Source organism: Trachymyrmex cornetzi, unplaced genomic scaffold (assembly GCF_001594075.2).
Source record: "Trachymyrmex cornetzi isolate Tcor2-1 unplaced genomic scaffold, Tcor1.1 scaffold1575, whole genome shotgun sequence".
Lineage (NCBI taxonomy): Eukaryota > Metazoa > Arthropoda > Insecta > Hymenoptera > Formicidae > Trachymyrmex > Trachymyrmex cornetzi.
Genome location: NW_017296174.1, coordinates 243,288 through 269,758, shown reverse-complemented (window position 1 = coordinate 269,758; position 26,471 = coordinate 243,288). Strand labels below are relative to the sequence as shown.

Below are 26,471 nucleotides of genomic sequence, written 5' to 3'. Positions count from 1 at the left end.
AATGTCTAAGGATTATTTTGATACCATTATCAATCGAGTGCGTAATTATTTGACGCTCTTGATGACGAATTAAAGGGCGCGGCGCGCGGTCTTCCACGACGTTTTGATTATTTTGACTGACCTAAGGGTGAGCGCAAAATTCAGGGTGTACATATTTCGAAACTAGAATGTCTAAGGATTATTTTGATACCATAATCAATCGAGTGCGTCATAATTTGACGCTCTTGATAACGAATTTAAGGGCGCGGCGCGTGGTCTTCCGCGACGTTTTGATTATTTTGACTGACCTAAGAGTGAGCCCAACATTCAGTGTGCACATATTTCGAAACTAGAATGTCTAAGGATTATTTTGATACCATTATCAATCGAGGTTCCTAGTTAGTTGACGATCAGGTAATTTACTTTAGTGTGCGGCGCGCTCTAATATTGGAATTAACGCTCTATATTCGAATTGACGCTATATTTTAATTTTTTTTGCTCTATTGTGTAGTGCAAAATTAGCGAAATTAGCGAAATTCTGTTTACGTATTTATTGTGTACGTGCCCTGTATATTTTTTTGGGGGGCTTTCTGGGAAGCTGCACCCCCCATTTTTTTTTAAAATCTGTTTAACGGTTGGAGCGCTAAATTTCGGAATAGGGTACAAAATTAGCGCATAATTAGCGCTAAATTTTTTACCTATTCGGAACTTGACTTTCGATGGTGGGGGGTGCAGCTTCACAGACATTCAAATTTCATTACTTGCATGAAAATTTTGATCTAATATTTCTCTACGACACGCGTTGTTTTAACTTGGAATTTTATTTCAATTTAAAAAGACTTAAATTGTCGTATTATATGTATATTGATGTCGTCCTAAACAAAAATACTTTACATATTTCTCGAAAAATTGAAATTTATAATGTCAGTAATATTCTAATGATTAAAAATCGGGAAATAATAAAGTAATAGAAAATTTGACGATGCAACAGTGAAGATATAATGCATGTTTATATGATAAGCACCTTCAAAGCATATCAAGTAAAATACACAAAACAAAATAAATTACATGAGATTCGAAAGAACTAAACATATAGTATCTAATAATACAATATTATAATTAATTATCATACTGCTACACAATAACGTACATAAGTAATTATAAGATTACCGATATATATATATAGAGAGAGAGAGAGATATGTTTTATTATTTCTTATTTCATATTCAGATTACTTTTAATATAACATTTGATATAAATTAAATTGTAAAATAAGTTACATGTAAAACCATAATAATTATGAAGAGAGAAATGTTGAATGAAACCGGTGGATCAAGGTATTATTCATATTTCCAGCACATTAAAATATATATTCTAGGATATGATAGTTTAAAGTTACACATAAGATAAGGAGAAATGAGTCACAATCAAGTAGACCATTAAACGTATTATACTGATGACGAATATTCAAACAAACATACTATTATTTTTTGTGTGCGATCTGCATAACATATTAAATTTGAAGTAATTGAACAAACCATGAACAAAAGAAGTTTAAAAAACTATTGATAGAATAACGGAAACTTAGAAAGAGTAATTCGATCATCAAATTGCTTATTAAATCTATTTAAAAGTAATTATCAAAGAAATGAAAAAATAAGAAATGATCGAGGTGAACAAACGAAGGAATAGTCATTACCGATTCATAACAATGACCAAGGCGAATGTTGATGATATTCGTGACATAAAATTCTAATTCAGATAAACCCTATTTTTTCTCGTAAACCATTTCCTCACTAAGAATTCAACAACTTTAAAAAGATTAGCAGTCATCAACCAATATTGAAATTATTAATATACGGAATCTGAATCTCACACATGAGTGAAAAGTTGGATTTAATGCATGCAACAAGGAACCTTCATTTTCAACGAAGCGATAGGAATTGCATATTATGATAAAAATCGTTACGAGACCCACATCAATATTTTCCTCAATTTTCCTTTTATCAATGTATTATTAGATATCAACAAAAATAACTTCGAAAATCTGAATTCACAAAACAAAATTTTATATTTAATTAATTAATTTCTCCTCCACATGATATTTAAATATTTTACAAATGTTTTGATTTTACAAAAATGCTACCATGTTTCTTCCATAATTGTGTGTTTATCCATAAGTATATATAAATTATACTAAATCTTCATTTTACAATTATCCACAATCTCCGCTATTTGAATTCCGCGATTCGTAGCTAAGAGATTTCTCATGACGCTCCATCTAGAAGGATCCCATTGATCACATTTCTGCAAAAATTTTTACTTCGCTTTCGTCAATTTCCCTTATAAATTTCCTCAACGTCTCGCGAATCATTATATATCCTTGTTGCAGATCCTTCATGACAAGCGCAAACGACAGTTCGAATTGCACGACATACAATGTGATTGACGATTCGCTACGATCGACGCGGCGGATGCGGGACCGACAGCGAGATCGTTGCGAATACGGTCGGCTTCTCGAGTCACTTTTAACACGCGTCTAACGTCGACGAGGCCTTCATAACCACAATACTCTGTGAACCACAATAGTTTGTGTCGCACCAAGTGCATAAATCACGCGGCTGATAGACGCGACGTGAGGCAATCCACTTTCTGGGGCGGTATGTGCCCACATCCCTCGTGCGTTAATCGTGGTTAATTCGGCTTATCGGCTTGCTAGACGTTGGTCTTACGAGACAAGCTCGACAGATCGGTAAACGTGGCGAGAATTGGACACGTATTGCAACGATCACGCTACCCGGACCGTATCCCGTATTTATACAAATTTCGAGTTAAACCCGGAAATGTTTCCGAAGAAACACACAGTTTATTGCACATGCCATGAGAAAGCTGCAACAGAAATGTTAAATGACACGAAAAATTAATGAAAATTTATGAAGGGAATAAGATATTGAGGGAACCGAGATGGAAGAGCTACTATAGAAAGGAGGTTAATAAAGGAACGTATAAAGAATGAATTAAAAACAGTCCTTTGAAAACGGTTGAAATGCGCGCCCGCGCTAATATTCATTATTTATTTCAACGCTATTCCTTCTCGTTTATCCCAATGGGTCAGGAATCTACTTCTGAAATTTCATTAACAATGTTTCCCTTCGAATTTCCTGCTGCAAAAAAATCCACGCATCACGTACCTGAATCTCTCTTCACGAAAATCTTCTTAATAGTTTCGAGGATTATTTTATATCTCGGTTGCTGCATCTCTATGTCACATGCAAGAGACGGTGCGTATTGCGCGAAGTGGCGATTTGCTACGATCGACGCGGCAGATGCGGGACTGACAGCGAGATCGTTGCGAATACGGTCGGCTTCTCGGGTCACTTTTAACACGCGTCTAACGTCGACAAGGCCTTCATAACCACAATACTCTGTGAACCACAGTAGTGTGTCGCACCAAGTGCATAAATCACGCGGCTGATAGACGCGACGTGAGGCAATCCACTTTCTGGGGCGGTATGTGCCCACATCCCTCGTGCGTTAATCGTGGTTAATTCGGCTTATCGGCTTGCTAGACGTTGGTCTTACGAGACAAGCTCGACAGATCGGTAAACGTGGCGAGAATTGGACACGTATTGCAACGATCACGCTACCCGGACCGTATCCCGTATTTATACAAATTTCGAGTTAAACCCGGAAATGTTTCCAAAGAAACACACAGTTTATTGCACATGCCATGAGGAAGCTGCAACAGAAATGTTAAATGACACACGAAAAATTAATGAAAATTTATGAAGGGAATAAGATATTGAGGGAACTGAGATGGAAGAGCTACTATAGAAAGGAGGTTAATAAAGGAACGTATAAAGAATGAATTAAAAACAATTCTTTGAAAACGGTTGAAATGCGCGCCCGCGCTAATATTCATTATTTATTTAAAGCTATTCCTTTTCCTTTATCCCAACGCGCGCGCGCGCCGCGTGTCAGGACTCTACTTCTGATATTTCAATAACAATCTTTCCCTTCGAATTTCTTGCTGCAAAAAAATCCACGCATCACGTACCTGAATCTCTCTTCACAAAAATCTTCTTAATGTTTCGAGGATCATTTTATGTCTCGGTTGCTGCATCTCCATGGCAAATGCAAGAGACGGTGCGTATTGCGCCAAGTGGCGATTTGCTATGATCGACGCGGCGGATGCGGGACCGACAGCGAGATCGTTGCGAATACGGTCGGCTTCTCGAGTCACTTTTAACACGCGTCTAACGTCGACGAAGCCTTCATAACCACAATACTCTGTGAACCACAATAGTTTGTGTCGCACCAAGTGCATAAATCACGCGGCTGATAGACGCGACGTGAGGCAATCCACTTTCTGGGGCGGTATGTGCCCACATCCCTCGTGCGTTAATCGTGGTTAATTCGGCTTATCGGCTTGCTAGACGTTGGTCTTACGAGACAAGCTCGACAGATCGGTAAACGTGGCGAGAATTGGACACGTATTGCAACGATCACGCTACCCGGACCGTATCCCGTATTTATACAAACTTCGAGTGAAACCCGGAAATGTTTCCGAAGAAACGCACCGTTTATTGCACATGCCATGAAGAAGCTGCAACAGAAATGTTAAATGACATACGAAAAATTAATGAAAATTTATGAAAGGAATAAGATATTGAGAAAGTCGGAACGGAAGAGTTACTACAGAAGGGAGGCTTTAACCGGAATGTGTGATGGAAAAATAAAAAAACAGTTCTTGAAAAAGTTCGTGGATTGGCTTTGATGAATTAGAATTCCTTTTTATAATTTTTATATTTAAATTTGGTTAATTTGTCATTTCTCAATTTCGTCTTGAACGCATATTAAATGATATTAAAACATATTAATTTTAAACTAATTAATGGTATAATAAATTTTTATAGCAATTTTATTATATACCTAACTAGTTTTTTATATTTTCATCTTTATGTCACGCTATATGCAAACGCTCTTGTGACTTTGCAAATCAAAGTAGTTTTTTCATAACATTTAACGTAATACTGTAACAATCATTTAAATTTATATTTAAAAAATCTCTGTATTATCGCGATACCGATCATTCTACCCACAACCATGTTACACATATTATTAAAAGTAAGTTTCCGTTTTCTATTTGATTTTTGAAAAATATCTTCAAACTCTATATAATTATGAAATAATTGTTTTTTCTAACACTGAGTATGTTTTATTTAAAAAAATTGTTAACAATATAATTTATAATTTTGCAATTTATATTAATTTTACAATATAAATATTTTGAATTATGCCTGGAATTCTTATGTTTGCACAATGTTTATGTGAAATGGAAATAATTGTAAAGATACAACGAATAAGAAATAGCAAAATTGAATCATCATAGATCCAGTACATAATAACTGCATTTATAGCGACTAGATAATTTTATGTTTTATCTGTGGAAATCTTTGTACTGATTGCGCTAATAATATTTTTATCATATTGATACTCCATCATTACTTCAAATTATACACTTTTTCTCTTATCGTTTTGACATAAAGGTGGTTCAGTTTTGGCCGAACATTTATAATTTATTATCTTTATATATATATACATGTATATATATATACATTTAAATATAATTACCCGGTAAAAACTTTTTCATACATGAATGTGTATAAATATGTATAAACATACATAAACACACATAAATGTTCATAAACATGTATAATTAATATGTACATACATGTCCATACATACTTCATTTTTTTGGAAAATTACTTTTCAGTGTAATAAAGATATAATAATAGTAATGTGAAAACATAAAAAATTATTGAAGGAATAATTTTCGCATTGTTTGTGTTAGAAAAAAACAAGTTTGAAAAAATATAAAAAAAATTGCTCATACATAATTATAATTTTATATATAATTATACATAAGTAATATTTTTACATTTTTTCCTGTATGACAAATTTTTTACCGGGTTCTGCGCGAAAAAATCCTGCATTGTAACTTATAAGCTCGTTATCAATTGTATTTATATCATTATTATATCTAGTTGTAATGTGTATTATATGAAAATATGAAAATATTATTTTATGGACAAATTTTAATGGAAAAAACGTTAATATAATTTAAAAAGTTTTTGTGTGTTCCGCGACGAGTAACTTATGGGATTTTATGTCACTTATTTTGCTTTATTTGTTGTAAATTTATTTTGTCAATGAATCAAATGAATAAGCTACAATCTATTATATTAAAATTGATGCTGTGTGTTCAAGAATTAATTATTTGCAATCATATATAGTATTGCATTTTATATACTTATATATATATATACATACGTATATATGAAAAATACAATAATGTTATTACAACAACTGACTTATTATCTTACACACACACACACATATATATATATATGTAAGATAAGATTAGTCAGTCGTTGTAATAACATTATTGTATTTTTTTCTTGTAAAAAAGGACAATTTTTTCATTTATACGTATTGAAAATATATTATTTTAAATGTACATATTTTTTCTTTGCATCAATTTATAGCATATTTAATCTTGGATGAATATTTAGGAATGGGATTAAAGAAAATGCATAACTCGTTTAATTATAGGTTTTGCTATATCAAAATATTCTTTATTTTTATGTCACATATATTGAATATGTGAATATTCTGTTCTAATTTAAAAATAAAAAATCTATAGAAATCTTTGTATTTTAAAATTTATAACATTTTGTTTATACACGAAACTTAATTTTTTTTTCTTTACTTCTTCATTATTTATTTCATCAACTTTAATTTAAAAACCAATTATTTCAATAATTTTTTTATATCCATCAAATTTATTTTTATTAAAATGCAGTTTTGTATATAAATATTTTTTCTGATTTTTTATATTGTTAGCAAAGAAAGGAATTTTTATTCGATATTCTTTTGAATTAAAAAATTTAATTATTTCTAATATGTGGTGAATCAAATAATAATTCAGTAAAATTAAATGTATTTATGTTCTTACTTGATTCATTAATATTATATAGTTTTATTAATATTATATAATTTGTAACTAACTCATCATCGAATTCTATTTTATTCTCTTTTTTTATATGTATACTTATGTGAATACCCGGGAAAAAATATTATATGTATTATAGACATATTTTATAATAATTATATGTAATTGTATAGAAAATATGTCAAATTTTAATATAATTATATATAATTTTATATAATTATATATGAAAAATTTTTTTCCCAGATAGAAACTTAATAGCCTCAAGCACAAAATAGCGCATCAAAATGCTGATCATGTTGACAAATAATGACAAATCCAAGATTAAATATATATTATAATTGTTTGTAGCTAATCTATTTTAAAGTAATGGATCTATAAAGCATTATATTAATTTCAAATATAATGATGTATCTGTACATTTTTCACAGATTCGTTACCTGATAAAATCTTTTTCACTCACCGACCGATGTCTCAACCTCTCAGTACAGAGCCGTGCAAAGTCTCCATTATATTTTACTACACCTTTACTAACTCGCTAATGGCCTGATCGCGGCTGAGGTTGTGCATACCAATAAAAGAAGAAGAAGGAAGACTGATTGATGCACAGTAGTGGAGTTATCAGCTACGTAGTTACATGATTCTGTAACATACAAATACAAGATACAAATTAAAATAGCGTTTAAAATAATCAATAATTAAAAAACTAATTATTATACATATTGAATTTTTCAATAGTTTTTCAATTATATATCCATTAAAATAATTATACATTATCTCAAAATTGTCTTTATGAGAATAAATTTCTTTAACGTTTTAGATTAATTCATTTTTTTAATTATTATTTTTAATCATCGATATAAATCAACCTAATGGGAAGAAATTTTTTATGTAATAAGCTTGCTTACTGCAAAATTGCTCCATTGCTTTTCCTGAACCTCCTTCTCCTCCTCCTCCTCTTCACAAAATTGTCAAACCTGCTTTTCACCTCTTTTTTCTTCCTACTGTTTGCTTTGTGACAGCACCTATCAGTTAAAACAAATAGTTTGTTAAAATTAAATGCAGTTGCAAATAATTGCTAAGGGTGCGTCCCATTTTGCGCTTACAGTGCTTATAAATATCATTTATCCTTGTTTGTTATTTGATAAACAAGGATGAACTAATGTTTACATTGTGTGAGCGTGAAAGTGGAACGCATCCTAAATATTATGCGACCATGTCATATTTTGTTCGTATAATCAATATTGATTAGACATGATGCATAGTTCAGGTTACTATAGCAGAAAAATAAGAACGCTGGAAATTTATTATGTTCGATACTCTCGCGATACTTTACAAATAAAATTTAGACATTGGAATGCATCTAAGATGGCGAAAGATTTCTGCACGGTTGATTTTATACGCGACATGCTAATCGGCTGCACGAGTATCGTGAAATACGTGCTCGAACGAATTATCCGCATAGTGCCGAAACTATATTACACAATTATTAGATATTTTAAGAATTAGATATAAAATTAATATAAACTTTATTTACCAATTCAATAAGTCGCAACAGCACTCATTTGGAGCCAACCATCTCATATTCGCCGCATTCTGCAAATAAAATAAACATAAATGCAATTAATATGTCAAAGTGATTTCGTCTCTCGCGTGATCAATTTCACACGCCGGCAGAGCGACACGGCGGTCTTTCTCTTAATAAATATTAAATCTATAATTACGCGAACTATAAAGTGTTGCAATAAACAACAAATATAGGTTTAATATAAGTTTCAATTATCATTTGATCACTGTGCCAATCGTCTCTTAATTATATTCGTGCTTCATTTACAGATCGAGACGTGTAAATGAAGCGTAGTTGTAATTAAGATGGCGAGGCAACTTCGTTTTTGCTTCGCGTGCCAAAAGCGACGCGAACGATGCGGCACTTCTCACTCTTGTCGCGTTCATGAATTTTCCGTATTTCGAGATATATCTGATGCTCGAAATGCGGAAATAACAATCATAAAGGACAAGCGTTTACGAAATACGTGTTCGAACGGTAATATTAATATGAAAATACTGAATCTATGGTCACGCGGTAGTTAAGTATCGCGTATGAAAATATTTAAGTTATACATTCATGTATTACATAGGTTTTAGTTTATACCATATTTGATCGCGCGTTTCCACTTTTCTGAGAGCCAGTCCGTTCCACCGTGTCATCCCCTGTCCGCCGCATTTCGCGAATGAAATGTGAATGCGATCGAAATGAGAAAGCGGAGTTGTTTTCCATGTGCGGTGAACTTCACGCGTAAAAAGCGACGACACGACACGACGTCGCGCGTCTTGATTTTCGATCGAACGAATATGCGAGAAATATACTTTCGACCGAATAATCAGTGTGCTATAGTACTATACTAGACTCTGCAATACGCGATATTTACACTGTTACGAGAAGTAAAGGCAAAGTTAATTATTGATTACCTTAGTAAAGAAATCCAACGATGCCGTTTCTCGTTGTTTTACATTCTAAGAGATTCCGTCGTTTTCTATTCAGCAGAGATTAGAATATGGAGAAAAAGCTACAATCGATTCGAAGCAGGGCTGCGAACTATTCTAACGCTAACATGACAGGACATACCCCCGTCCCCTGCTCGAGTCGCATAAGCGTGAGATTGAGAATTATGCACTATTTATAGTCGTCAAACGGCGACTCCCCACCACTCGCTTGCCAGCCAATGAGCGCGATGCCTCGCTGCGGATATAGTACATAAACGCGCAAAAAATTTCAGTCTTTTTTGGGATTCGAAGCCGTGCGTTTCACGAAGATAGAGAAGCTTACCGTACGCATTCGGCAAGTGTTCTTATGATGTTAGCACATATTTAATACATAGTTCACTGTATACATAGTTTATGTATACAGTATATTACGTAACTGTAGAATTTCAAACATAAGAGTTTTGAATACAGGTTAGAAATTATATTCTTTCCAAAAATTAAAAATCAATTAGAATAAATAAATGAAGGCTATCGAAAAAATTATATGAAAGAAAAATCGAACTTATAAAGTGACAAGCAATTATAAATTATGAATCATTTAAACATCACGCAAGTATAGAAATATACTTATTACTTAAAGTTCTGTAGTAAAATTTTAAGTCAAAATATTAATATAGCAGTACAACTTTACTGAGTTTTATTTTATTGTTAGGTATTAAATATATTATGATAATAATCATTACGCTCACTTGTGTATGAAATGATAACGACATTAGGTTTTTTGTATAATATATGCGGCATTAGAAAGTGGACTTAACGAAATTATATCGACGACAGCAAAGATGTAGAGAATGGACTGCCGACTGCGCGATTCGTGTGTCGAAATGGTCGATAGGGATGAGAGAGAGGGACCGTGGCAGACGGTTATTACTATCTCTTTCCATTTAATGGTGTAATGGGAGAGAGAATGAGAGGGGGATTGGCCGTCTCCCACGGACCTCTCTCTCATCCTATTGTCGACCACATTTGATACACTACTTAAATACGAATCGCGCAGTCCATTCTCTATGGCTTTGGACGGCGGAGAGAAACCTGAGAGAGGACATATTATTGTGTAGTTAACATCCATTTCTTCAGAGGGCGGTAGTGCGTAGCAGCATTTTACAAGTTTTAGGCCGTTATGTTCTCTCTGCTAATATATTTAAATCACAATTTCTTTTAAGAATAAAAAAATTCGAGAAAAATAATCAAATGTTTGATTTTTTTTCAAATATTTTCTCTATTTTATTGTGAATAACGTTGAACATGGTGGGGAGAAAAGGCGGGAAAGCATCAGCTGGTCAGTATCATGGCGTAGAGCTGCATGTAAGAATGATTTTTATCTGCTGTCTTATTTCTTCATATTTCCTGTTATTTGTCGTACGTAAAACGTTAATAAGTAATGTTATGTCATCAAAATCGGAACATATCATATGCTATTGTTTGCAGATACGACCTAACGCACAGTTCTCCATGTGTGCTTAATTTATTTTTACCTTCCCAGTACAGTTACAAGTAAACCACTGTAAACTCGAGAATGGATTATAAGGCACGTCGGCGTTATACGGCCATTGCGGATGTGAATGATGTCAACAATGATTATCCTCACGACATACAAATGTACGATGTGCCGCCGGTCGGTGAAATATCGCTGGAAGAGTTTCAAGAGCTGGGATTTGATAGACTGAAAGGTAGCCTTCTCTTCTATGCCTTTGTATTCAGTTATTGATATTAGGCTTTTTGTCCAGCCAAAGATACAGATGACATAGTGTAACGCAGTGAATCATTACATTCTTGTAGTTTGTTGATGTTAAACAAAGATAAAATAATCGTGGATATTTTCTTTTTAATGACACAAGTCTACACAAATGTCATTCTATCTTTGTTACTTATTGAATGTCAAGAAAGATAGAATGATGTTTATGTCGACTTGTGTCACTAAATGAAAAACATCCTGCATTATATTGTGTTTCTTGCTGAAAACTATCCATTATAATTGTATATTGTAATCACGATCAACTTTGTTGCAGCGTTACGGCTGGTAGAGACAATAAATTGCAGAAGCGATCTGAAAACGCAGGAAGATCGCAAGAAAGCTTTCGCTGATTGTCTGAAATCTGATGGATTGAAATACTATGCAAATCTCTTATACGCTGATGGGTCCAATCCACATTCAGAGGAGCATTCACAAACCAGAAGGAAAGATCACATATCACATTTTATCTTAAGACTAGTATACTGTCATAACATTGAACAAACCAAGTGGTTCCTTAATCAGGAAATTGAATTCTTCAAATTAAGATTTAGCTCGTTAGATAAAAAGGGCATTGAGCGTCTGTTAAGTATTACCAACATGGATTGTATACTTGTATGTTATATTATATTTTAATAAGAGATTAAAAGGAAACATATATGTTATAACCTGATGATCATTAATGTTTCTTAAGATTTCACAAGATGAAAAATTTGAGATGAAAGAAGAACTTACTTTGTCATGTGGAAAAGTTATGAATATTGATATTGCTGATATTTATAAAGTGCCTTTTGAAAAAGTCTGTGATTTGATCAGAGGACGTAAAGTATACCTCAAAGCAGGGATGGCATACATCACTCATATGGATCTAAGTTCTGTGTTTGTCTCCTATCTTAAAGAAAACCTAGTTACAGGATTAGAGGTAAAATTAGAACATAGCCTTTGTTAATTTTAAAATAAGATTAAATTTTATTCAATTAATTTTTTTTATATTTTGCAGAGTGCAAAAATTCTGTATGATAATATATCTGATGACGAGAGATTGACAAAATATTTAACAGGTCTTCCTTCAGCCTTCTCTGGAATGGCGCGTGTCGTATGGTCAACTACAGCCACACCTATTGATAAACTAAATGATGTAAATCAATTATTATTCTAGTTAAGAATTTTATTTTCTTAAGCTTGTCACATTTATAAAATCTGTTTAAAAATTTTTAGTTATCAAAGATATCGTATCCATTATGTATGAGAACACTTCATGAAGCACTCTGTACAGACAGCCATTTAAGGAATTCAGGGCGCATGCAATATGGATTATTCCTAAAAGGTATAGGTGTGACTTTAGAAGATGCTCTTCGTTTTTGGAGAGATGCATTCTCAAAAAAGGCAGATGGGGTTGCATTTGAAAAAAAATATGCGTACTCTATTAGGCACTATTTCGGTAAAGAGGGAAAGCACACAAATTACACTCCATATGGTTGTCAAAAAGTTATATCTAGTTCTGTTGGGCCTGGAGAATATCACGGATGTCCGTTCAGACATATGGATCGCGATTCGCTTTGCCAAAAGTTAACGAGTTGCGGCGTATTCGCCTCTAGTAAGATTATTAATTTTGTCATTGTAAAAAATCAGGATTATTCTTTTATATTCAATCTTATATTAATTTATTGTAGATATGACTGAAATATTGGACTTAGCTAAAGATGGACAGTATCACTTAGCTTGTGCCAAGTATTTTGAAGTCACGCACAATAAACCAGCAAGTAAACCACTTTTACATCCAAATGCATACTTTGCTGAAAGTCGTGCAATTTTAACCGAAGATGATGGCAAAGGTAAGAAAAAAAAAATTAAAAAAGAACTTTAGTATTCGTATTGTGTATATAACATTTATGTATGTGTTTTATTTACAGATGTAGATAACAAAGAAAAGTTTTCTCAAAGTACGGTTGGAACTCCTGGAAGTCTATCTTCAAGGAGAAGTGATAAATATTCTACACCTTCTAGAAATACAGAATTTTCTGGAACTCCAAAGAGAAATGATAGATATGCTACACCAACGAGAAATAAAGATACGGTCGACACACCTCTGAGCAAAGATCGAAAAATGAGTTATGAAACACCAAAAAGAAATAAAATAACGCCAGTAAACATCGTAGAAATGCTGGATGACGATGATTTTACAGAATTTATGGATATAGACATGGATCAGAGTTAACAAAACATTGTGCCTTTCTGTAAATCTATTTATATTTTTTATATTCAAAAATATGAAAATTCAGACCTATAAGTCAGGCTAATAAGAGTCAACGCAGGTCAAAGAGCGTAAGGAACTTCTTACAAAAAGAAAAAGTTCTTCAATCAATTCGATGTTGTTGATCTTTATTAAAAGTCTTGACTTTTATATTTAATTCACAAAATTTTTCCAAATATTTTTTATCATATTTATTCAATATCAATAGTAGTCAAATTAAGTCAAAATTTTTTAATAAATACTAATATGTACATTAATACCAATCTTTAGATCTTTAACTTTCATGATCCAACTTTTAATTATTACGACTATTTACAGAAAAAAATGTTTCAAGTAAAAATTAATTAATTTTTAGCATAAAATCCAATTAACTGCATTTTAATAAGCTGCTATGTAAAATTTCAAAATCTTTCACTCATTCCCGAAAGGATTTCGAACATTCAATTATAGCATTTAAAAAGCTTCTTTGTAATCTAAAACCTGTATCTTTATCCGATACTTGAGATATCTGTTATACCTTATTGATGTTCTATATAATTCATGTATGAAAATACAAATTATATTATTTTTATAATAAAATTAATTATTGACTTTTTACACTTGAAGAACTACAAGCAGTCGAGTGTATTGAATTTATAACACGGAAGCTCTCAAAACATGCATCAATTGAAAGAAGTCAATTATGTATAATCTTTACACAATTTATACGTAGCTGTTGACTTCTTTCAGCCGATGTTTTGATAAAAAATTCGTGTTAACGTCCTGCACCATTAACTCCACTAGCCTCTGTAGATCATATTTATGCTGCCATCCCCAATCCCGTCGTGCTTCACTATCGTCGAAAACTTGCGGCCAGCTTTCCGCTAAAATCAACGTAATAAAATTTCTAATTTAAATATTTATTCATAATCGAATTACAGTATATGTACAAAATACCTCTGGCGAAAATAACATCTCTTACATTTCGTTGTCACAAGTTTCAACTCCTAAAACTTCGTTTATGCTTCTATCACTCTCTTTACATTAGACTTATGCTCTAATTTTTATTTTCGCCAGAGACATTACCATACATACGTACCAATATGCTGTCGTTTGTCAGGTTTATAAGTAATTTTTAAATCCGGTACATATTTAAAGAGTTCATTGAACAATTCTTCAGGTGTAAAGCTCATGGCTGTAACATTGTAAACACGTCTACGCAATAATTTTTCAGGTGTATTTAAAAACTGAAAGAGCGCCGACAGACAGTCCTCGATGTATATCATTGGCAGTCTTGTGTGAGGCTCCAAGTAGCACTCGTATCTTTTGTTTAACAATCCCTCGTGAAATACTGCTACAGCGTAATCTACAGAAGAATAAAGAAAGCTAAAGGTTATCGTCAAATTTTCAAATGTGTAACACACATCTTCAAATAAAATAAAGAAAGTAAAATCTGCGGGTAGATAAATGTAAACTTCATCTAATGATTATTATTTAGGAGATTTTTTTAATTATTTAATAATTTATATTGTCAGACGGAATTTATTTTTCTTATTATACATTTTACAATTGATTTTTCTAAACAGATAATGAATTCCGATATAATGAATGTTCCTCTATTGATTCGCGCAAAGTGCAGAAACGAGATGGATGATTAAAGTGATGATGTGTTTGTAGAAACATGTTTTTTATCGACGCTGACGATTTACTCATTGGAAAATGAGGAAAAAAAGACCAAGAATCGAGACTCACTATATTATTTGCCAGTAGCATTGTCCTTGAGAAACGATACATTCTATCATTATGTAGTTATCTTAAACGCTGTTAATGCTCTAGTTCTTCGTAAAAGAAGATAAAAGATATCAATTTTCAGTTATCAGCCTATTCTACATGCAGCATTAAGCGTTCTTTGAGCATGAATATGATTATCTTGTTAGAAATCGGAAAAGTTAAACACGCAACATTCGTTTAAAAAATATTTCATTTTATCCAACGAGAGATTATATTGATTTACCGTTTAATTGATGATTATTTTTCGATGGGTACTATTTCTCGGCAGAGAAATTCTCGGTGAATTCTTAAAGAAATATCAATAGATAAATGCATTATTTAAGCATGATGGAAAAATCGTGATAACTTATATCGGTGAATTCTATATTTTTATAATAAATATAATCCTATTTTTTTATATAAACAAATCGGATTATAGTGTATGCTTCAAACTGTGTAAAATATAAAACATTGCAAAGCACGTTCGAGTGTTTTGCTCATTTGTATCAATGTAGATTAACTTTAATCTCGGTTTAACTAACTTTTTACCTTTCTCTAGTTCGAAGAATTAGAAAAAGATAAATAGGAGTAAATTACATCGAGATTAATCATTGTGAAGAATGGACATCTATCTTACATTTTGTTAAAAACACTCAACTAGTAGTTCAAAATGTATATTAGATATACAATCTCTGCAAAAAGTATTTTTATATATATATATACATATATGAGACAGTTCAATAAAAAAAATTAATGTTTATATTTAATAATACAATTTCATAATTTAAATGAAAATTTCCTCATTTTATTTTAATTTCTTTTTAAAAACATGTCTACTTATTAAAATTATTTGTTTATTTAGGCTTTAAATCGCCGCTAAAATATCTTACTTTCAAATACAATGTAGAAAAACCTGTAATTTTTCCATAATTTTTTTATTTTGTTAAAAAATATGTGTAATACATTTTTTAATGTGACATTAGGGTAAAGAAAAGGCGATATCCTCACCTGTAGTGCCGCCGCCAGGTGGATCGCTGCTGATTACGCCGGGAAATCGAAGACATCGAAAGTCAAGACCAAAGCGATGATGATAATACTCTCCTAAGAGTTCAGCGTGGACCTTGCTGACACCGTAAATCGTTCGGGGTCGTTGCACCGTGACATTCGGCGTGGGATTCCTCGGCGAATCGGGACCAAATGCGCCAATCGTCGATGGTATGAAAATTCTCAGCTTATATTGCTTTGCTAATTCAATAACGTTGTGCATTCCTGTCATTTTACGAGAAAAACAGATAATGAATTATTTACTCAATCAGCAAACAATGTGTTTTTTAAATGTTTTTTACACATGCAGCGTACGCTGCATGTGTACTCAATCAGCAGATAAATATTCACAAAAATTCTTAATGTCTTTAAAAGAATTATATATATTGTCTTGGTCACAAGTATAAAGCACCTCCACAAATTGACATCAACGTTTTATATATAACAAAAATTAATTAAAAAACATTTTTATTGAAAAATAATATTTATTTTTCTAACAATTTTAATATTTTTGTCCCTCCTTTGGCTTTTTATTGTCACTTTTTCTAAAAAAATGCGTTAAATTGAGGATGCTTTATATACTTACGACCAATTAAAGTTGTAGCTTCACGCGACTTTTAGCCTAAAATGATCTCCGTTCTATCTTTCAAGCATGTTTTCGTAAATTGTGATATCGCGTTTCGACTGCTTTGTGTCCGCTTTCTCCCGGACACTTTCTTCCCTTCATGATCACGACCGCATCATAATTAATATCGTAATGACAATTAATTCACTCGTCGGCACAACATTCCATTTCACTTTGGACGCAATTTGCGGAAAACCACGTATATGTTCTCGCACGAGAGGTTTTGTGTTTTATCAAATATTAAAGAAATAAGTAATTATACATACTAAAGACACGAAATCTTGATCTGTTGACATGATATAAATATGGATCATATTATTTCCAAGATTAAGAACGACAACGACAAATATGAATAAATCAATACAATAGAGAACGCCAATAGCCGGTCAAAGTTAGATGTTTCAAATAATACGATATATATTCTTTATTAAATCGATTTATTAAATCCCCGAAGATGGTCGAAACGTTTTTGTAGACATATTTTTATCTTGTTTTTACTTTTATGTTTATTTAATGTCAACTGTATTACATGTACATTAAAATTTGTTTATTTTGGCTCGTAGCTCTTCTTAGTTTATTTTTCTTTTATTTGAATAATTTGAGTCATTCTTTATTATGTATTTTTATTCATATCGTTTTCCTTACCTTCGATATTGACTCTGACGGCTAGCGGTACGTTTTGTTCGCCTACAGCGCTAAGTAGAGCACTGAAGTGAATGAGCCAGTCGATTCTATAGTCCACGACTATCTTCTGCAGACCCTTGAAGTCGAGGATGTCGGCAAAGATGAAAGGTCCGTTCTGTAAGCTCCCCTCCGACGGCTTGATAATGTCTGACAGTATGACATTCTCATTACCGTAATTTCGACGAAGCAACTTCGCGCATTCCGTGCCTAATTGCCCGAGACCACCTGAACAAAAATCGCACACGGCGTAAGAATTCGCTCGGCGAAGAAAGCCTTGTGTCTTTCCTGATAAAACGAGGATATCAACGTCATCCTTGTAATACTTTTCTATGTTCAAAAAACCACGAAAATGTTTTCTGATAAAATCTCGAACTACGCGAAGACATGTTGCGAGAACGTACAATTGCATTCACGTATGAAATATCATCAAATCTTAAATCTGATCCGAGTTCTTTTAAGAAATGTACAATTAAATTAAAAACTTATCAAGTGCAATGTGAAAGTATAATGAAGAATAAGATGAATTATATTAATAATCGATTAATGTTATCAATCTTGTTAAAAATAATTGCTGTTGTTTTTCAAATATAGTGCATATTATCTTTATTGATATATTAGATTAATATAGCACCAATTAAATTAATTGAAAAAGCCTTATAGGTCTTGAGCTGAATTTTATTATTAAATACTTCGATGTGTTTTCGATATATTAATTATTGAATAAACGATTTTTTATTTTAACGATTATTATTATGTTTACCTGTATATAATTCTCACGAATTCTTATATTTTACGGGCTATTGCAACTGGAATAGTGTGATGCAATCGTTACAATCCAAAAACTGATAAATAATTTGATGCTAACAAAATATCCCAAAAAACTGTAAAAATGTTTATTGCAAAAAATATCATCTCAGTCAGGATTCTTCCCTACATTCCATAACGGATGTTTTAACGAATTCGAATCGACCACTAAAGCTGTGGTGATACTTGTTTCAATAATTAGTATATGTAAGGAATGTTTGTTAAAGATCGATAAATGAAATAAATAAAGTGTCATAAGACCGCATGTACGAGGTGTGATTAAAAAGTAAGGTGACTTTTTGAATTTCACGCGCTCTGTACACTCTAATTTCAAAATTTTTTTTTTGTTGTGTTGGTACACTCGTCACGATCATATGTTCACAGTTTTGACTATATAGCATGTGTTGTTTTTATGTGAGAGGCATAAAGGTTAGACTCGTGTTTGCGTGCTCGGCGATTTTTTGCTGTTGAAAATAATGGAGCAGAGAGTTTGTATTAATTTTTGTGTAAAAAATGGTGTTAAGTGTTCAAAAACTCTTGAAATGTTGACAGTGGCGTACGGTGGGTCAACTTTGAGCAAAAAAAATGTTTATAAATGGTATAAGTTATTCCAAGAGGGCCGAGAAAATGTTAACGATGAACCTCGCTCTGGACGCCAAAAACCGACGAAAATGTTCAGTAAGTGAAAGAAATTGTGTTGAAAAATCGTCGAATCACGATTAGAGAAATAGCTGATGATCTTAACATATCGTTTGGGTCATGCCAATCAATTTTAACGGCTGTTTTGGGTATGACACGTGTGTCAGCGAAATTCGTTCCTTAAACTGCTTAATTTTGATCAGAAGCAGCGTCGCATGAACATCGCCCAAGACATGTTGAACGACGTCAATGATGATCCTAATCTGCTCAAAAGGGTTATAACTGGTGACGAAACATGGAAAATTGAAAAGGCCCATGAAAGGACGAAGATTTGCGACGATTGAGGAGATTAAGGCTGCATCGCTGGAGGAGCTCAAAGCAATACCCAAAAGTGCATTTCAGAAGTGTTTTGACGACTGGAAAAAGCGCTGGCACAAGTGCATTGTATCAGAGGGGGATTATTTTGAAGGGGATAACATAATTTTGGATGAATAAATGAATATTTTTTTATAAAAATGAAAAGTCACCTTACTTTTTGATCACACCTCGTACACGATATAGAACTAAGTAACCCCTAATAACACACGTTATCCGAGATACATCTTGTAGTCCAGGAGATGATGACACTAAAATGGTCATGATTTGTTACCGCTTGAAATTGTCATAATTCGTCATTTATTAAGTAAACATGCAGGAAACGCAAGTTCTTTCGTTACTTTACATAGTTGTGTATTTACGTGCAGTCTTATGACATTTTGTTTTTAATTGTTGAATTATGTAAAATATACTAAGCGAGAACGAGTTTCAGCGACAAGAAATATTATTTAATTACCTCGTTAAATGTTATGTAATTACTCACCTGTTATTAGTATTCGCGGAGGTTTAATTGCATTTCCAATATTGACGGACTCGCCGTTACCAGATTCCTTGATTATCTTGCGAAGAGGATTGATGGTTATGTGAAAGTCTCTTCGAACGTTTCTCGTAAAATAATACGAAAATCGAGTAACACTTTTGCACAACATTATTCAAAAAAGCAATGCACCAATAGTTTCGAAAAGATAAAAGATCTTATTCGATAATATCTTTCTTATCGGTCTTTTTATCTAAATTTCTATTTAACTTTCTATCTCATTTTAAACGATTTTTACATAATAAAATATTATATTAGAGAAAGAAAAATATTCTGTTTGCTATTTAAAAATACCCAGTGTCCAATCCAAATAACTTCATAGGATAAAGAAGTTTCGTAGAGAACTTAAGATTCAATCTTTCCCCGTTGGTGGTCGATAAACAACTGGAAGTCCGACTAATGATTATACATTATATCACAGTCCATTTTCAAAACCTGTTAGACCACAGATGCTATCTCACTGTAGTCTAATAAAGGTTCCTTCACACTGAAAAAATATATCGCAGCAAGCAAAAATTTGTCATATTTAGACAAACTGCATCTCCAATTAGCGCAATTCTTCTTAATACTAAAAATATAAACTTTGACTTTGAACGTTTCCATTCATGGTTTGAATCTTCATCAGCAATCTTTCCCCCTAGTGCAACGATTGGAGTATTGCATAACAAAATAATATCTCCAACGTTTTTCCTCTCAAAAATTGAATTGTTAACTGTTGTGAGGTAAATCACATACAAAGTTAGAAAGCTTAGTGGGAATGAGAACTCAAGCTAAAATTATATAAATGATTAAATTATCGTATGTATAATTTGAAAATTAATAATCACTTCACACAGTCGACGCTTCTACACTGAACAATGAATCTCTCTTATTTTGTAACTCGTTAATATGTTAAAAATTCTCGTTAAATTTTAAAAAATAATAACTACGAGAACAATGTATCTTGTCATTTCGACAGTCGATTAAATAATGAATGCTGAACAAGTAACATAGCAGTCAATTTGAAGACGAACAAACTAAAGCTTATGACATGTATTATATTATGAACAAACGTTACAGTTTATTGAGAATCTCAATGTACGCATGATTTAAGCCAACGGTATCATGTTGTAAATTTAGCCTATTGGTTTGTCGTTTAATGTGCATCATCTCCGACATCAACCGTTTATTATAATAATCCTCTACATCCAGAATCCCTACGTTTTACCAGTCCAAAGTCATGATCGTTTTGCAACCTATGCTCTGTAATCACTAAATGAGTACATGTTTGACTATGGATATGCTTTTTGTGTTCAAAAAGTCTGGTTTTTAATTTTCTCCTTTTTGTCCCACATAGAAAGCATTGCAATTGCAACAATCGATCTTGTAAACTACATTCCTTTTTAATTCATTATTTAAAGAATTTTTATGAACCTTAATAAACTGATTCAATTTGTTCAAACTAAAAAATGAAACCCTATGGCAAATCCCATTAATTTTATAAACAAACTTTTGGAACGCCTATGGGTTCACCGCTTTCTCCGATTGTTGCTAACTTATAGTTATAATGGATTTGGAACTATATTTTATCATGCTATATTTTATCAATTAGTGTAAAAAAAATATATTTCCACAAGAATTTGTGAAAAGAATAAACTGTAACGTATATACCACAAATATAATATCGCACTTCTGCTCATGTCCCAATGTGAACGAGTCTTTACGAAAAGAAGAACTTTAAACAGTTCTCGATCTTTTTCCACACAAACTTGTTTCACAACATCATAAAGATTGTGTTCTTGAAGTAGGCATCTATTATTGAAGTTATACTTACTTAAAATTTTGTTTAATACAATGGTATTTATAGATTAAACCATGTATCGGGTTTGGTTAGGGTTAGGTTAGGTTATTATATACCCATATTTGGTTAGGGTTAGGTTATTACCCGTGGGTGTATAATAATCTAACCCTAATCCTTCCCTAAACTACATATTTACCCAAATTTTCTGCTAAAGCAGTGAACTTGTATTCGCGTGGAAAGTCGCGTGCCTTAAGGCAATGGGAGAGGTAGAATGCAGGGATGCGTTCCGTATACCGGAGTGTTCATCCAGACGAAGTGTGACGTCACATACCAAGATTGGCTCGTGAAACGGAACGATTCTGGAATGTTTTTGCATTTGCGCGCATTATACATGCTTACATATTTAGAGTTTTTATGTTTTGCAGTTATATTTTACGTAAATACAGAAAATATAGAATACTTGCTTGTAACTGAACCGAACGGAAATGTCATCACAGATCAATTAGGAAATATACTGGTTCAACAAAAACCTGTAAGTGCTTTTACTTGTTCGTCATGCAAATATATATTTTTGTAATCTAAATTATAGGTTATGTAAATATGTCTTTGTTCATTGTTCATATACAAATTTTAGCTTATTTAAAATTTCGATATTGTGTTATTGTTACAGGGAATACATTAATATTCATTAGCTCTTCCAAAGCTGTTACATTATTTCCCAACGCTAAAATTCAAGCTGATGTCTCGAGATCTGACTTTTTTGAGTTCTGAACAAGAAAACACTATAGGTAGAACTTCTTGGAATCGAAATAAGATTTTATAATTAATAAACTTATATAAGTCCTACAAACATTTATTTAAAAGCACGACAATGAAAAGACAAAGTATGGGATATGTTACTTTCAAAAGTTACCGATGCACACAACTAAGCAAATAAAAAATAAATTTAAATATTTAAAACAAAAGTATATGGAAAAGAAAGAGCAGTGGAGCAGGTACAATTAAATTCGATTACTTCTTTGAAATGAATGAAATATTTGGTCAAGATCCTGATGTGCAGTCAGTGTCAACTGCGTCTTCTTCACGGGGGATTCATCATGCTTCCAAGGGAGTGATCCCGATTGACTACGTCTCGATTGGACACCACCAATCACAGTGACCGGTGCTTAAGAGCTTTGTAGGGTCAAGCGCTGTGAGTGGCTCGTGTCCAATGGAGCCGTGTCCAACTGGGTGCCACCCCTTCCAAGACGCCATCAGTTGAAATTCAAGAAAATTCATTCAGTAATGATGAAAATATTGCAAAAAACAGAAATGAAAAGTCGAAAATAAGAATAAGAAGTGAATTAGCAAAACAGTACATACGAACAAAATTTTAAAGAAAGAGAGGTTATGAAAGAAAAACGTCATAATGAATTAATGGCTCGACAAAATGCAGCTTTAAAAATTTTAGAAAATATTACAAATTCATTTGCAAACTTACCAAATACTAAAAAATAATCATTTTGATTCGGTTAATCTTATATTTTATTTTATTTCTTTATTTCAAAAGATTGCTAATTATACTTTTTTTAAAGCAATTATGGATAATCAAATTTGAAAAGTATAAAATACTTTTCGTTTTCCATATCAAATTAATTTCTAATCAGTTTGTAATTCTATTATTTCACATAAGAGTCGAAGTCATACCATTCTGTATTGTATTGCAAGCTAGATCACTATACAATTTTAAAGTTTTAAGTTTTTTTGTGATGGACATGTGATAGACTACTTTTAGACTGAAATGTATGTGATACTATTTGTAGACTCAAATGTATAAGTGTTTATTTCTATAAGTGTTACGAAATAAATATATTTCATTTCTAATATAGTTAAAACATTCTAGTAGCTTGTAAGTTATTTGAGTTAAGATGATTTGAATTCAAATGGTTTTAAGAAAAACTAAGTATATTATATTTATTACATGTTATATAGTTTCCTAATGTATTTTTTGCGACAAATAATGCTTTTAAATTAAACTATTTTTGAACAAAATCGAAAATACGAATAAAGCGTAAATGTAAAAAGTGACGCTGTTTAAATGATTATAAAATAAAACCAATGATTTTTTATTGAATTACCAATGAAATTTTTTATTAAAACAGATATAAAATGGATATAAATTTTCTGCGATCCTGTCCCGTAATGCATGACCTTCTCTTCCCAATTCTGTATTTATATCGTCGTAAATAGCTGCTTCATGTTTAATATTGTCAGCATTATTCATCATTGTCTAAAGACCCTCATTTATAAATCTAAATCTTCCATATAAATCTTCCATATAAAAGAGCAATACAACGTTCAACTCTTTGGCGAGACTTAGCGTGACAAGTATTGAAATGTTTTTGCCTTTCTGTAACATTTCTTCTCTCGATGTAGGAAGGTATGCATCACGGCGAAACGGGATATGCCTTATCTCCGATAATAAATTGATTTTCATCAAAATAATTATTTGGATTATTCGTGACATCTTCGTATATTGGCGAATTTCGAAAAATTCTTATAACTGATACTCTGCTAGGATAACCCGTAAAGCAATCTATAAATGACAATTTATCATATTAGTTGCAGAGTTATGGCATGAAAACATTTTCTATTAATGTAGACATCCGGATTTTCACTTGGAGCCTTGATAGCAACATAAGTTCCATCGATAGCACCGATTATACCTTCTATTCCAGCAGAAGCTTGAAAAGATAGCGCTATGCGTTGGCGTTCCTCTCTATTTGGCCAAAATATTATTTCTGGAGAAATTTCATTTAAAGCAGTTACAACCCGCATAAAAATAACAGATAATGTAGACTTTCCTAAATCAAAACGAGAACCGACTGATCTACAAAATAACAAAAATGTAAAATTACAAAATAAATATTTTGAATTTTTATAACTTGTTTAGTTACCGAAAACCGTCTGGTGTTGCTAATAGCCACAAAAAGTAGAGTAATTGTATTTTCGGATCTCTAGTTTGATGTCCAGCTGCTCGACCACTTTCTAATAGAGGAGCTGTTCGATTTAGGACATTCAAAACTTGTTACGGTTATTCTGAAGTTTGAAATTCAGAAGCAGTAGACATATCGACAACTCTTTCGATAAAACCTTGGATGCGATGAGGCTTGGTTACTGCATTATTAATTCGGACTTTTAATCTGTGCAAATATAATTCAATTTCTTCATCGCTATCTTCATTGTTGCTGTCAATGCTTCGATCGAAGAATATTAATTTGCTTAAATAGCTAATCACAGTTAAACCAGCTGCCTTTAAATTCTCCATTTTAACAAGTTGTACCTAAAAATATAAAACTTTTAATATATATTTTTTGTATATATATTTAAATATATAAACTGATGAAATATACCTAATCTAACCTACAACGCACTTCTACATATATTTCATCATCGCGCTTTATTACATTATGTCGTTCTGCGCATGCGAGACGTTCTTCGGCGGAGTCTCGAGCACGATGAAAAGTTGTCGTCCGGGTGTTTGAAAATTGTAAAACAGAACGCGATTATGACGTCACATCTTGGTAAACGGAACGGTTTTGGACGAAAAGTTGTCGTCCGGACGTTCATTCGGAACGCACCCCAGTAGGTAGATATAGTTTAGAACAATTTCTGATGTTATATAGCCGAAATAAAAGACCTAATTTTTTCAAACTTTTTTGTTAATAACTTTTTAATGAAGATCGAGCGACGATTAAAACCTGCTGAAAGTTATTCAGGGTCATGATCTTGACACTGACTACGTTTACACCATGCGCTTAATCCGCGACCTATACGATGGGTGTCTTTGTCTAACCTACGGGATAAACAAGGACATCTATTGTATAGGCCACGGCCTAAATGCACGGTGTAACCGTAGCCAATATATGTCAAGATCAATGTTATAAAGGGGGAGTCTGCCTTATTCAGTATATTTACTTTTAAATTATGTTAACAATATTTATACATACAATTTTGTATTTTGTATTTTCTTCTTGAATGTGTATTGTAAAATTTGTATTTTTTCAAAAATCGAGTTGAGATTCGAATTTAGAAATTTTTACTGAATTTATTTACCTGTAACACATTGTACATATATTGATTGAGATAGTCGAAGGAGACTTGGTTAACGCAGACCAATAGTGAGACGATTTTTTCATCGGACGATCCAAAACCGGTTTATTGCTTAGTCCTGCATAGCGAAAGTAAAAACCGTGAAGACATAAATAAGCCACTCGTAGATGCTATATGAATATCAAGATTGTAAAAGAGCATTCGATCACACATTTATTGATACGCAGAATAAAGCCTTGGAAACTTTCATCACAGAGTCAATGATTTAATGATTTTACTTAATGCAACATACATTTTTATAAGATATAACGGAATACTCCATTAAAAGAAAAAGTTCACAGGAATACAGCTAGGTATATGGAAATTAACAATATTTATAGTCAATATTAGTTTGGATCACTGGTAGATTAATTCATTATGGAAAATAGTACAGATCACTGTGATATTTAATTCAAATTTTATTTGTTATTTAGATATAAGATCTATTCGTATTACTTGCACTTTTTGCATTCAGAATTTTTGTCAGAATATATGTTTATATCGTTTTAGATGCACAAATATTTGAGGATTTTAAGTAACAGATTTTACGCGAACACACACAGACTTACAATTATTGTTTA

At 32.3% G+C, this 26,471-nt stretch overlaps 2 protein-coding genes across 4 annotated transcripts; one reads left to right on the top strand and one right to left on the bottom strand.

Moving 5' to 3' along the window:
* Positions 1 to 10,775: 10,775 nt before the first annotated feature.
* LOC108758498 (DNA primase large subunit) lies at positions 10,776 to 13,491 on the top strand. Of its 3 annotated transcripts, none has more exons than XM_018503492.1 (8): positions 10,776 to 10,840; positions 10,964 to 11,205; positions 11,545 to 11,882; positions 11,962 to 12,189; positions 12,268 to 12,405; positions 12,486 to 12,864; positions 12,941 to 13,102; positions 13,181 to 13,491. In XM_018503492.1, exons 2-8 carry the CDS (start codon positions 11,052 to 11,054, stop codon positions 13,483 to 13,485), a joined length of 1,704 nt encoding a protein of 567 aa, XP_018358994.1. In that variant the 5' UTR covers positions 10,776 to 10,840; positions 10,964 to 11,051; the 3' UTR covers positions 13,486 to 13,491. The 3 variants fall into 3 exon arrangements, with proteins under 3 accessions (XP_018358994.1, XP_018358996.1, XP_018358995.1); XM_018503494.1 differs by having other exon boundaries at positions 10,791 to 10,840; positions 11,019 to 11,205; XM_018503493.1 differs by having other exon boundaries at positions 10,829 to 10,894; positions 11,024 to 11,205.
* Positions 13,492 to 14,160: 669 nt separating this feature from the next.
* Tdh (L-threonine dehydrogenase) lies at positions 14,161 to 20,161 on the bottom strand. Its single transcript, XM_018503495.1, has 5 exons — positions 19,926 to 20,161; positions 17,585 to 17,848; positions 16,279 to 16,539; positions 14,600 to 14,866; positions 14,161 to 14,384 (listed from the first exon to the last, which is right to left on the bottom strand). The coding sequence occupies exons 1-5, from the start codon at positions 20,089 to 20,091 to the stop codon at positions 14,224 to 14,226; spliced, it is 1,119 nt and encodes a 372-aa protein (XP_018358997.1). The 5' UTR covers positions 20,092 to 20,161; the 3' UTR covers positions 14,161 to 14,223.
* Positions 20,162 to 26,471: the final 6,310 nt, after the last annotated feature.